Consider the following 13729-nt stretch of genomic DNA (forward strand, 5'->3'; position numbering starts at 1 on the left):
GGGGACACCGCAGGGACCTCGCCGAGCCCCAGCCGGTGCGGCCCAGCCATGGGTCGCCGTCGGTGGGATCTCGCCCTCCTGCCGCACCAAGGGTTTGGTGCCAGCCGCCAAGGTCGTCCCCGTCGCCCAGCCCTTGTTTTCCCCCTGGGAACCAGGTGCAATAAATAAAGGAAGGAGCTGGATGCTGCCTGCTGCTGCCTGCTGTTGGGTAAATAATACCAGCTGGACTGGCTGCCTGCATGGAGCCCAGCACACCCAGGACAAGGAGGAGCCCTTGGTCCCCACTGCAGAGCCAAGCTGGGCTGGCCGCTCCTCCCAAGGAGGGCTTGCCTGGCTTTAAACCAAGCAGAGAAGGTCCTTGTTGGCTTGGAAATGTCCTGGTTGGGCTCCCAGCGCCAGGGATGCTCCTGTCCCCTGCCCCGGGGATGTCCCGTGCCCTGCCCCGAGGCTGCGTTTCCCGCTGGGGACTCGGCCGGTTTCTCCCCATGAGCGGCAAAGTCTTTGCTTGAGAAGCTTTCGTTGAACCAGAACGCCCACAGCAGCAGCAGGAGACATGTAAAAGAGAAGCGGGGCTCTGGGGACGGCCCAGCCCTGTCCCCACGGCGGTTGTCACCCCTCGGGGCTCCCACCGTGTCCTGGCTGCGATGGAGAGTCCGCCTGCGAGAGCCCCCCGGGTTTCGGGGGGATGTGGGGGGCCGGGGCGGCCCCAGGCAGCACAGGGACCACAAGCAGAGGCCACGCCGCCGCCGCTGCCGCCTTTCTGAAAAGGGAAGCGAGAGGCGGCTGCGTCCTCGCCCCGTGCACCGAGCTGGGGTTTCTCGGGGTGCAGCCCCGAACCGGAGCGGTTTGCACGGCCCCGGGATGCTTTTACGGCAACGGCTCCGCCTGGGGATGCACGGAGAGAAACAGGCGTGCATGTGTGCACATACATGCGTGCACATGCGTGCACGTGCGTGCCCACGCATGCCCACTCCGCTGCCAGCTCTCCCCTGTGATCTCACCAACATTTATTTGCTGTTTTTACAACGGCGGGAGGTCCGGCTGAGCGAGGGGCCCCGTGGCAGTAGGTGCTGGACACACAGGCAGTGAGACACCCCCTCCGTCGCGACGGTGCACGGGCTACACGGGCAACAGCTATGGCGGGGGGGGGAAGCGGGGTGCTTCGCGGTGGATCTGCACAGGCGACGGTCCCTTCTGCATCCCTCCGTGGCCCCGGAGATGCCACCTGGGTCCGCTCCGGTGGAGCCGCATGGGACGGGGCTGGGGGGACGCCCCGGTGTCCCCCCGCTCCGTGCCTCTGTGGCAGCAGCGAAGCGGGTGGGCAGGTCCGCCCCGCGTGGGCATCTCCCCACGGAGGGTCCCTGCAAGGCCCTGGGGGAAGCTGGGGGCTGGGGAGGCCTGGGGGGGGCTGGCGGGGGTCAATCTGCCCCGGGGGTCTCATCCTGGACCCGCGGTGCCGTGCCGAAGCGGCATGGCCCAGCCGGCATCGGGATGTGCCGCTGCCCTCCCTAATGCACCCAGCCCCAGCCAAACCCAGCAGCGGCGGCACGTGGGATGTGAACCCTGGGGTCCCCCCCATCCCGGAGCATCCCGGAGCATCCCGGGGCATCTGGGGACCGCGGAGGGTTCCCCAACTTTGCCGCCGCCGCCGCTTGTCTCTGCCTCGGTCCGGGATCCCGCTCCCCAAACAGTCTCGGAGGGCGTCAGACAAGGAGCTTGGAGAGAAACTGGAGGTTGAGGGGGAAAGCGTCCGTCCGGCTATCGCCCCGAGATGGTGCCTCCCATCCCCGGAGCCGAAACGGGGGCTGGAGGGTTCGGATTTGGCACAAAACGCACTTTACAGCCCTTCCGGGAAATCCCGATGCTCCGGCTCTGCGGGTGCCTGCGGGAGAGAGGAGCCCTTCAGCCTCCGCCGCGTGCGGCGGTGGAGGCTGGGGGGGCCCATAGGGACCCCGCCGGCACTGGTCCCCTTTTGGGGGCAGCCCCCCCGCACCTGAGGACCTATGTCACCTCCTCGGCCGTGTCCTCTGGCACCCGGTGGATCTGCTCATAGATGGTGGTGACCGGTGCTTTCTGCGGCGGGCTCTGGCTCTGCTCCTGGTTATTTTCGGGGTGACCGAGGCCCTGCAGCAGAAATTGGGGGACCGGTGAGGGACCCACTGGCCCCGCTCCCCTCCCCAGCCCCGGGGAGCCCCTGCGGGATGCTCTGCCCCGGCACGGAGCCCAGCCTGCGCCCATGGGTGTCCTGTGGGGCTGGGACCCTGCTGTGGCCGGGACCCTCATGTGGCCAGGACCCCAGTGTGGCTGGGACCCCTGGGGTTCCTGGGACCCCCGGTGTGGCTGGGACCCGCGGCGTGGCCATGACCCCCAGCGTGACCAGGACGCCCAGGGTTGCTGTGACTTCAGTGTGGCTGGGACCCCTGGTGTGGCCAGGACCCCTGGTTTGGCTGGGACCCCCAGTGTGCCTGGGACCCCAGCGTGGCTGGGACCCCCAGTGTTGTCATGACCCTGGTGGGGCTGGGACCCCCAGTTTGGCCAGGACCCCCTGGCGTGGCCAGGACCCCCAGTGTGGCTGTGACCCTGACATGGCCAGGACTCCCAGTTTGGCCAGGATCCCCAATGTGGCTGGGACCCCCAGTGCTGCCGGGACCCCCGGCACGGCTGAGGCTCCCGGCGCTGTTGGGACTCCGGCATGGCCAGGACCCCGGTGTGGCCATGACCTTGCTGTGGCCGGGACCCCTGTGTGTCCAGGCCCCTGACACGGCTGGGGTCACCCCCAGTGTGGCCGGGACCCCTGGTATGGCTGAGGACCCCCAGTGTGGCTGGGACCCCCGGCACAGCCCGCCCCGGGCGGCAGCCCCCAGCCCCCCCGGGGGCCTCACCTGGTCATTACCTTCCGGGGGGCTCCGGCGCACGATCTCGGCGTACTGGGGGTCGGAGGGGCTCTCCTCGGTGGGCACTGTGGGGGTGGCAGCTGCAGGAGAGCGGGAAATCAGGGGGGGCCGGGAAACACCCCCCAACTCCCTGAGCCCCCCCAAAACCGTGCCGGCTCTTGGGGGGGCTTCGCTTGCCTGGGTCTGCCGCCTTCTCGCTATTCATCCGCCAGCACCAGAAGACTCCCCCCAAGCTCACCACCAGCAGGATGAGGGTCAGGACGATGTACCCCGACTTCGAGAAGGACGTCTGTCCCCCTGGGAGGGCAGAGAGGGGGACTGAGCGGTGCCAACCCCCCCACCAAGGGCTGAGCCCACCCCGTGTCGGACCCCCGAGCGTCCTCGGGGCGAGGGGTCCCACCTCCGCTTTGGCAGATGGCTTGCAGGTCGAAGAGGACGACTTTCTGGTCGGCGGGGTTGCTGACGGTGCAGGCGTAGGTGACGTTGGCGGCGGTGGGTGGCAGGGCCAGCCGTAGGGTGGTCCCGTCCGGGGAGAGCTGGTGACGGTCGGAGGTCAGGTCCCGGATGACGTTGTCCTTCTTCCAGGTGACGTTGACGGCGCCTTTGCCGGCACCCTGGCACTGCAGCGTCAGGTTGCACCACTCCACGGTGCTGGCCAGGAGCTGGCTGCGGGTCCGGGGGCTCGGCACCGACTCTGCATCCCATGGGGGGGACGGATCAGCGCGGGACGGCAGGGATTTCTCCACCCTGCTCATCCCCACCCTCACGCTTGTCCCCAGCGGGGCACGGGGCCACCTCGGGGACCCCTGGGGCGACAGGATTTGGCCTTTTGCAGAGATTGAGGGGCTGCAAGCACTGGGCTGCAAAGGCTGGGGTCTAACCTGACCCTGGTAAACCCCATCATTGCTCCGTGCCTCAGTTTCCCCACCTGTAACAGGGTTAGCGCTCGCACTCAGGGCTTTCTGTTTTTGCTCCCAGCGCCTCTGCCAAACCCCAGCGTGCAGCCGCTCACCGTAGACGGAGAGGCTGAAGGACTGATCCTCCACCAGCGCCGGCTGCAGCTTAATCCGAGCCCCGTAGACCCCGCTGTCGCCCCGCTCCAGGGCCCTGATCTTCAGCGCCGTCTCGTTGAACATCTCCAGCCGGTCCTTGAACCGGTCCTTGGGGTCTGGGCGCTCGAAGCCACCGCGGCTGAACTCTGCCACTTGAATGGTGGCACCGGCGCCGGCTGAAAAGCTCCATTCTATCTCCTTCACCGTCTTGTTGGGGGGCAGAGCCGGGGAGAGCAGCACGGACCCCCCCAGGACGCCGTTCACCTGCCGGGGCTGCGCCCGGGCTTGGCCGAAGAGGAGCTCTGCGGACAAGGCAGAAAGTCACCGGGCGTGCGGGGACAAGACGGGGACAGCGGGGACAAGACGGGGACAGAAGGACCCTTGGGGATGGGCCCCTTTTCGGGGGGGAGCAGCATCATCTCCCTGCCCTGACGCAGCCGCCTGGTCTTCTCTCTGCCGGCCGGTCCCTCTCCAGGCTGGGGACGGGGATGTCCCCCCCAAAAAGACCCCGTATCCCGACGGAGCCATCTCCTGCTCCGGCAGGGAGGGAAGGATGCCGGGCTGGGAGACTGGTTGCCAAAAAGAATAAAGCATCTACTGGTTCAGATGCGGGTGCCCCATCTGAACGCTGCCGGCCCCGGGGCTGCGGCCGGGCTCTCACCAGAACAACGCTCCAACAGAGCCTGGGAGGAGTTCCCAGCCAGCATCTGCAAAACCTCATTGTCCGCCTTAAAACGCGCCTCGGCCAAGATGCCTACGAAAGATCGACAAGGGTTAAGGCGCCGGGGGAGAGCGGGGACGGCTGCGGGGGTCCCTGCGCCGTGGGGATGCTGGACCAGGAGGGATGGAGCCCGCGCCGCAGGGCGATTCCCGCAGGGATGGAGTTTGCTCCCCCAGCCCCAGGGGCAGGTTTCAGCCCCTCCATCCGAGCCTCCACCATGGAGTTTTTTTTTTTTTTTTTTTTTTTTGTTGGCAGCATCGACAGCTCTCTGCAAAATCACGCCAGGAGCTGCTCAGCACCACCTCCCTCGCTCCTGGCAGCTCCCGCCTACCTCCAAGCTGTCTCCTCTGCCGGCCCCGGCCCCCGCGGCCCCCCACGCCCCGCTGCCGGTGGGATAACAGCCTCCCCTTCTCCCCGGCCTTGGCCCAGCCGGGGACCGGGATGCCCGGCCCTTGGGACGGCGAGGTGGGGGCCAGCGGCTTTGCCCCCATCCCGGCTGGGCTGGGACCCCGCCGTGGCCGGGGTGACGGGTCCTGCATCGCCTCGGTGCACCCCCCGCCGCCTCCCCTCCTCTCCCCCCCGCCAGCAGATGCGCCTGTATATAAAAGCAGATTAAACAGACATCCGAGTGTTTACTTTGTATAAAACCCTCCAGCAGCCCCAAATTACAAGCCGCCTCTTTGCTTTGCTTTAGAAGAAGTGCTCCGCCTCGCTGGAGCTTTTGTTGCTCTGATCCTGCTTATCCCAAGCTTGATTCCTTTTCTTCCAGCCGAATCTCAAACTCGACCGAATTTCTGACGCTTTCCCGAGTGACCGCGAAGTTTTCGGGGCCCCGTGAAGCTGCCCCGGCCGTGGGCACCGTCGCCGCGTGGCTCTTGCCGAGGCCGGAGGGAGGATGCTGAGCCCCTGCACGGGAGCGCGGGGACGTGGGGAGATCGGTGGGGCGGCGAGGGGGAAGCTGGGGGTCCCGAGGAGCCGGGTTTGGGGTCCGGGGGGGGACAGGAGGGGACAGCCACCACCCCGAGCGGCAGGAAGGAGCTGGGGGGGCCCCGCAGGGGAGCTCGGGCAGATGCTCTGCTCCCAGCCCTCGCCGCAGCCCCGCGAAGGTTGCAGGTGCACGTGTGCCCCTGTCCATCTGTCCGGCTGTCTGTCGGCCGTGCCTCCCCAGCGGCGCTGCTCGCCGCGGTTAAACCAGGGGCTGCTCACCCAGGGCGCCGCGCAGGCAGCAGAAGAGGCAGCGGTGCAGGCAGCGGTGCAGGCAGCAGCAGGGGCAGCGACACGGGCACCTTCCTGCAGCACATCCGCTGGCCCCGGCTCTCCGGGGGGGTCCCCACCGGCCGCCCCCGCGCTATTGTACGAGCGGCTGGAGGAAATGACGGCTGGGAAAAGCCGGCCGGTGCCAGGCCTCCGGCAAGCACAGCCGCCGCCTCGCCTCCCCGGCATCCTCCCGGCTCATCCTGTTTACCCCGGGATTTGGGGAAACCGAGGCTCCGCAGCCCTGAGCCCGTGGCAGGATCCGGCGGGCGAAGGAGGGGGATAAACAGGTTGGTGCTCGATGCATCGCGATGCATTCGGCACCCGGCTGAGTCCAACTCCGGTCTCAATCAGAGCCTAAAAAACCAGAGCTACAGGGCTGACTTCAGCCGCCACGAGCCCAGGTTTTGCTCTTTCTCATCACCGCCCCCCCCCACTCTGATATCAAATAATTCTGATCAAAGAAAGCAGGTGGAAAACTCCAAAGCATCGTTAACAGCTTATTTTCCGTCTAGCTGGGTCAGATATTTGTCATCAGCGTGGCAGGGCTGGCAGCCTGTGCCCCAGCTCTCCTGCCCGATGGCGGGCGACAGCCTGTCCTGCCCGTGAAGCCAATTAACCGTTAGGAAGATAAACCCCCTCCCCGCTAATCTGCCCGTACTATTAGATGCTTTCTGTAGGAATTGGAGGTTTTATGGGAATTATTAAATGTGTGGATTAGCACGCTGGGAATTAAGGGGATTCCTTGCTCCTGCTTTACGTAAGGAGCCGCTTCGCAGCCGGATCTGGCACAGCCCCGGGGGGTTAAAGGGCTCCGTGGGGCGACAGCGGCGCCCGGCAGAAGCCACGTTAGGGGCGAGGGGACCCCCGTGGGGGGATGGAGCCGGGGGGTCCGTGGCCGCTCGGCCGCCACCTCGTTACGAAACCTCACGTTAAGGCTGGACCGCTGAGCCGGCGTTCCAGAAACTCTCTCGCGCCCGGCCGGGAGCGCGGAGGGACGGAGGGGAAGCGTCGGGGTGGGTTGCAATCAGCAGGCAGGGAGAAGGCAGGATGGGGTCAGCATCCCTGCCCACCGCCCACCCCGCCGCCAGCCCCCTGCCACGAGGTCCCCGCCGGACGAGGGCTCGGTGGCGGCCGCCCGCGCACTCACCTGGCCCGAGGCCGAGCAACGCCAGGAGCAGCGAGGGCAGCCAGGCTTTGCTCCTGGCCAATTCCCCCTCCATTTCTCCTCCTCGGCTCTTCGTGCGGCTCAGTGGGCAGAGTCAGCGGCAGGAGAGACGGGGAGGAGCAAAGCCGCCTCTCGCTGCAACCCGTAGGAAGCCGTGCATCGCAGGGCACAGCCAGCTTATTAATTAGCTCGCCAGAAATGATTAGGTGGCTGGGGGAAGCAGGCAGGACCCGCGTCGCTGAGGATGGGAAGCGAGGATGGCGGGGGCTGCCGGTGACCCCCGACCCTGCGGCATCGCTCGTCAGCCCGCTTCAGTGCCCGGATTAACGCCGGCGATGCCCGGCACAGCCCTGCCAGGGCTCCCGCTGGCCCCTGGGAATGACCCAGGGCTCGTTGAAATTGGGCTTCTCAATATTAAGAGGCAGCGGGAGCATCCTGGAGCTGGGTGGTGGGAGCACCCCCAGCTCCGCTCCCGGGGGGGTACAGGGGTGCCTGAGCACCCTTGGGTGCAGAAAACAGCCCGGGAGGGGACGGCCCCAAGGGATGCGAGCTCTTGGCTGACTCACAGGAGATGCACCTGGGGAACAGATGCCCTGGCAGGGTCCGGCGGTGATGCCGGGGCAGCCGTGGACCTGCCAACCCCCGCCATGGGCTCTCCTGGTCCCTCACGCACCTCTCCCCACTTTGGGGTCTGCAGAGAAGCCCCCCCGAGCCCTCCCAGCCACCAGTTACAAGCTGGGAGTTGCTGCGGGGGCTGTGGCTGGAAGGAAGCGCTTTCCCTGAGCGGCACAGAAAGCTTATTTTTTATTTAAAACCTCCAGCAACTCGAAGTGGAAAACAGGGAGGGGGAAGCAGCCTCCGCAGCAGGGCTGCTCTCCCTGCAGCAGGACAGAGCGGCGGGGACGGCGTTCGCTCCCCGCCTACGAGCGGAATCAGTACCCTGCACCCAGGGGACTCTCAACTCCAGCCCTTCTCCTGGGGCACCTTCAAATGGGGATCCTCAAAGCGCCGGGGAAAGCAAGGCCGGCGCGGGGAGGCGCACGGGCTGTTTGCGGCCAGTGAATGCCCCAAAACTGCCCGTCGGGGTCCCCCCGAGGGAAGCAGGCAGCCGAGCGGGGCCTGGACACGCTGCCCACGCTGCCGGTTCCTCCCGCATCTCTCGAGGGCAGAGGGGAAATGAAAGTCGCTGAGTTGAAATTTCCAGCTAATGGGGAAAACCGGCTGGCCCTCCGAGAGCCGAGGAAAAGGAGAACAACGCGGCTGGATAGCACGAAGGCCATCCCTCTGGAGATGGGGCTCCATGGTGGGCGCTCGCCGGGGACGCCGCCGGCTCTTCTGCAAGGCCAGGGCTTCCTCCTGCCAAATCCTCCTGCCTGCGAGCCGGCGCCGAGGGGTTTCGCAGGCTGGGACGTCCCCGGCGAGGTGAAGCATCGCTGTGCTGGACATCCCCCACGGTCCCTGTGTGATGGGGAGACGGGCAGCATCTTGCCAGGGCTCGTCTGGCCGTCGGGCGCTGGCTCAGGACCTTAGGAAACTCCAAGCGGAGCCGCTGGGTCCGTCACTCCCCCACCATTGCACCGGGAAATGCTGCCGGCTCGGTCCTCTGTGGGGATGTCGGGGCGTCCGTGGGACCCAGGAGAAGGACACAGGATCAGTCCCAAGGTCGTCATTCCCGCTGGCACATGCTGCTGCCAGAGCCGCTCCCGGCAGCTGGGAACGGCCGTGGGAACGGGCTGCGGTTCTTGGCACATGGCAGCAAGGGATGGACGTCCCCGCGGCACGGGGAGCCGGCCCAAAGGGGCAGCCAGGCAGCGCCAATGCGAAGCAGGGACCGTCGGCGAAGGCGGGCACGGAGGTCTGAGCCGTCACCGCGTCCCCCTCCATCAGGGACGGTGCCGCGGAAGGACTTTGGGAAACACCAGCGCGGTGGCGTAGGCTGCCAGGAGCACCGCTGCAGCCACTGCGGACCAGCAGCCGGGCCTGACGCCATCCCCTGCCGTGGGGAAAGCACCGCAGTGAGGGGATGCCCAGCTGCCAGCACAGCCCTTTGCGGGGCAGGAGGGAGCTGGAGATACCAGGGGACCCCCCCCCCCCGAGACCCTTCCCCTCCCCTCTGATCCCTCCATGCCGCCCTCACCTCCGCTCCAGCACACGCTGGCCAGGTCTACGGACCGGCTCCTCTCCTCCAGGGCACGCCAGGCCCTGCAGGTGAGGGTGCTGTTGGGCGAGCCGGGCTGCACCCCAACGCGGAGCACCCCGCTGCAGAGGGGATGCACCCTGACACCCTCTGGTTCCCCCCAGGTCTTCATCCAGGCGACGGCGCCTCCGGTCCCGTTGGGTAAATGGCACTGCAGCATGAGGTGGCACCACGCGGGGCGCTTCGAAAGCAGCCAGCTCTGGATTTCGGGGTCCGGCAGCGGCTCTGCAACGGGAGGAGATTACACACACCGGCAAAACCGCATCCTCCCGCTGCCCTCCCGTCTTGGGGGGCTGGCGGGCGACCGAAAGGTTGGGAGCAGCCAGGATGTGGCCCAGTAAGCACCATGGCCGCGGGGACCAGCCGCACGCCCCGTGCCGCAGCCGGCTGCCAGAGCCGATTAGCTCAAGCTCTGCACGGCCACAGCGTGCCGGAGCCAGGAGGCTGGGAAACAGCGTGGGGAAGTCTGAGCCGGAGCTGCCTACGTGCTCACCGGCCTCGGCTCGGCAGCTGCCGTTTGGTGGGCGAGGAGCAGCCAGCGCCTGCATGCCGCGTGGGGGGAGAGCGGGGCCCCGGCGTGCAGCCAGCACCCCGGTGTGCGGCCAATGCCGGGCGGCGCCGAGCCCCGGGCGGGCGGGGGGGCAGGGACCGCGCTTTTTCGCAGCCAGGAAAACCACATCATTTGCTGAGAGCTCAGCTCAACGTGACCATAAATCGGCACTTTGCACCCACGGACGGAGGGGGCCACGGGGGTGACTCCGTTCCCAGGGCTGGAAACATCCCAACTGCACTAGCAGAGGGGCCGCGCGTGCTGGCGTTTTGTGCCGAAACAAAAGAATTTCTGTAACCTCCATCCCCGCTTTGCAACCCACCGGAGACGGAGAGGCTGAAGGACTGATCCTCCACCAGCGCCGGCTGCAGCTTAATCCGAGCCCCGTAGACCCCGCTGTCGCCCCGCTCCAGGGCCCTGATCTTCAGCGCCGTCTCGTTGAACATCTCCAGCCGGTCCTTGAACCGGTCCTCGGGGTCTGGGCGCTCGAAGCCACCGCGGCTGAACTCTGCCAGTCGAATCGCGGTGCCAGCGCTGGCTGAAAAGCTCCACTCAATCTCCATCACCATCCTGTTGGGGGGCAGAGCCGGGGAGAGCAGCACGGACCCCCCGAGGACGCCGTTCACCTGCAGGGGCTGCGCCCAGGCTTGGGGTAATCGAGCATCAGAAAAACAGGGTGCAGAAGAGAAGTTAAGGTTGGTCCCAGGAGCCCGTTGCCCCGTCCCTCACCCCCAGGGCTGCAGGCACAGGGCGATGGGGGACCCCGAAAGCACCCGCAGTGGGGTCCTGGCTGCTGGGGCGGGAGGAGCAGGCTGCAGGCTGGCAGGCGGTGGGACGCTGCAGCTGACCCCAGCCCCCTGTCCCCGGCCACCTCGCAGCCCCCTGCGCTCTCGCCCTTCACCCACCTGCAAAGCTGACGGCCGCAGCCAGCGAGGCGACCCCGAAAAGGCAGACGCGGCGCCCGCCCATCCTCGACCCTCGCTGCCTTCTCGCACAGCGGCAAATGAAAGTGCAAAGCCGGGCGGTTCCGCATTCACACCCCGGCCTCTACAGACAGCGCCGCCGCCAAGATTTCACACCTTGCCCATCTCCGCCAGCCCGCAGCTCGGCGAGCCCGGCCTTCACCTCCTGCCTCGCGACCTGCGCTGCCGTCCCCGCGTTAGCAGGGTCAGCGACAAGGAGGGGACGCTGCGTTGTCACCCGCCGTGCCCCCCTCGCCGCCGCCGTGCCCCCCAGGCACGGCCCCTGCCAGACGGGGAAGGAGGGAGCGGCGATTTGGGCTGAGAAGCGACGGCCCTGCAGCAGAACCGGGGGACCCCCGTGGCTCTGGGGGTGCCGGCCGGCATCACCCCCCCTCAGCCAGGCCTCGGGGTGAGCGAGGGGGGTCCTGGGTGTCAGAACCCACTTCTCTTTGTCCCCATCGCTGTCACAGCGGCGGTGACAAAGTCTGCTCGGAGCGCGGGCTCGGCTCAGCCCCGTGAGCGGCATCGTCTCCTGCGGGGACGCCTCAGGGACGGATCCAGCCCTCCTTGCCCACCGTCCCCCAGCCTCTCCCGTCTTTCAAGCCACTTTCAGGCCGCTCGCCATCATCTCGCAGACGCTGGCCCCCGGGCAGCGGTGCCGGCAGCTGCCAGACTCCCCGCGCCCCAGGCTCAGCTGGCAGGGGCCAGGCTGCGCCTCTCCCGTCGGCTCCCAAAACGGGTGCGAAAGCGTCGCGGCCGAGGCAGCGCCGCACCTTTTCCTCACCCGGCGCACGGCTGTTTCCCTCCCTGCAGGGGACAACCCGAGGACGGAGGGGTTCGGGGGTTTCCCCACTGCTCCCAGTAAATGAGATCTCCTGGATGGAGAAGGATGCGCCCGTGTGGCCTTCCAGCAGAGGGAAGTGTGGCCTCAGGAAAGGACCCGGTGACAGTCACAGCCACTTGTCACCCCAAAACGTTATTTTGTAGGGACCCTGCAGGTCCCGTGGGGCCGCACCAGCCCGGGGCCTGGCCTTCAGCCCCCGTTCTGTGGGGTGCCCCCGCCGCAGCCGCCCCGTTACCCCCCTGCCCCAGCGCGGGGCCGGGATCTCACCCCGCACGCCCAGGACTCGCTGCCACCTCGCGCCCCGAAGCACGAGGAGGAGGAACCCAGGGCCAGCACGGCGCTGGGGGGCACCGAGCCCCCGGCAAGCCGATGCCAGCTCCCCTCCCCCTCCACTGACCACAACCCAACCGTTTCAAAGCAGGAGGGGCTCAGCAGGTAGCACAAACCGGGGGTGCCCGTGCCCCCCGCAGCCACGGCCAGGGCTCAACCCGCCAGCGTCGGGGCTGGGTCCCGATTTTGACCCTCCACGAGGCGCAGAGGCAGCCAAAGTCACGATAGCGAAGACCCTTTTCCTCCTCAGAAAAAAGAGCAGCGACACGGTAAAGCAGCAAGGGCTGCTGTGAGTAACTCCCGCACGCAGCAAGTGTCCCCGCTGCGAAAGCGCCTGTTGTGAAATAGGCCACTGCTCCAGAAACGGCTGCCGGAGGAGGCTGAGAACGCAGGGAGAAGAGAAATGCAGTGTTTTATTATTTATCACCGACGGTTAGGGAGAGAGCTGCACTCTTACGGAGCGCTCCCTCCCGGGACCGGGCCAGCAGTAACACTATTTAGCACTTTACGTGTAGCTCCTTCCCCAGGAAAGCCCCAAGCACGCGTCAAACCCCACCCCGTCCCTTCCTGCCTCTGCTCCCATCGCTCTCGGGCACGGGCCTGGCTGCTGCGGGCGGCTCTCGGGCTTGGCCGTGCCCTCCGGGCTGCTCTCGGCAGGGCTGAGCGGCACCGCTCTGGGAGGGGACCCCGCGCTGCTCGGGGACCGGGGTGTCGGGGTTCAGCCGGGGCCAGAGGCCTGCAGGGGTGCAGATGGAGGGGGGACCCTGCCCACCTCAGCCAGCTCTGGCTGCTGCCCCCCCAGCCAGGGAGCAGAACAGGGCTATGGGGGTAGCAGACCCCCCAAAGTCCCCAGTGCCCCCCAGCCTTGGGTCCTCCCATGGCCCTGAGGCTCAGGCCCCAGCCCCAGCCCCAGCGCCCCGAGGCCCGGGTCCCAGCGCCCCCAGCCCTACCTGGGCCCCCCAGAGCCCAGGCCCTATTGCCCCCCAGCCCTGCCTGGGCCTTCCCAGAGCCCCCCCGCCCTACCTGGGCCCCCCCAGAGCCCCGAGGCCCGGGTCCCAGCGCCCCCAGCCCTACCTGGACCCCCCAGCCCTGCCTGGGCCCTCCCAGAGCCCCCCCCAGCCCTGCCTGGGCCCCCTAGAGTCGCGGGGCCTGCGCCCAGAGCCCCCCAGCCCTGCCTGGGTCCCCCCAGAGCCCCGAGGCCTGCGCCCAGAGCCCCTCAGCCCTGCCTGGGCCCCCCAGAGTCGCGGGGCCTGCGCCCAGAGCCCCTCAGCCCTGCCTGGGCCCCCCAGAGCCCCGGGCCCAGAGCCCCTCAGCCCTGCCTGGGCCCCCCAGAGCCCCGGGCCCAGAGCCCCCCAGCCCTGCCTGGGCCCCCCAGAGCCCCGGGGCGCGGACCTCAGAGTCTCCCAGAGCCCTCCAGCTCTGGGCCCAGAGCTCCCCAGCCCTGCTTGGGCCCTGCCTGGGCCCCCCAGAGCCCCAGGGCCCGGGCTCCAGCGCCCCCAGCCCTGGCTGGGCCCCCCAGAGCACCAAGGCCCGGGCCCCACAGCCTCCCAGAGGCCCCCAGCCCCGGGCCCCCCTCAGGCCCCCACCGCCCGCTGCCTTCAGGCCCCACCAAGGTCCCCTCCACCCCCGGCCCCGGCCCCGGCCCCGGCCCCAGACCCCCGGGACCCCCCGCCGCCGCCGCTTCCAGGCCCCGACCACCGCCGCCGCCGGGCGCCGAGTGATGACGCAGGCAGCGGCAGGCAAACCCCGCCCCCCGC

At 68.1% G+C, this 13729-nt stretch overlaps 1 protein-coding gene across 1 annotated transcript; it reads right to left on the reverse strand.

Moving 5' to 3' along the window:
- Positions 1-1048: 1048 nt before the first annotated feature.
- LOC309600757 (SLAM family member 8-like) lies at positions 1049-7152 on the reverse strand. Its single transcript, XM_082333331.1, has 7 exons — positions 7072-7152; positions 3907-4248; positions 3295-3588; positions 3072-3191; positions 2883-2974; positions 1994-2124; positions 1049-1882 (listed from the first exon to the last, which is right to left on the reverse strand). The coding sequence occupies exons 1-6, from the start codon at positions 7142-7144 to the stop codon at positions 2002-2004; spliced, it is 1044 nt and encodes a 347-aa protein (XP_082189457.1). The 5' UTR covers positions 7145-7152; the 3' UTR covers positions 1049-1882; positions 1994-2001.
- Between the last annotated feature and the right edge of the window lie 6577 nt (positions 7153-13729).

This window comes from Platalea leucorodia (assembly GCF_965183815.1).
Source record: "Platalea leucorodia genome assembly, chromosome: 24".
In the NCBI taxonomy this organism is placed as follows: domain Eukaryota; kingdom Metazoa; phylum Chordata; class Aves; order Pelecaniformes; family Threskiornithidae; genus Platalea; species Platalea leucorodia.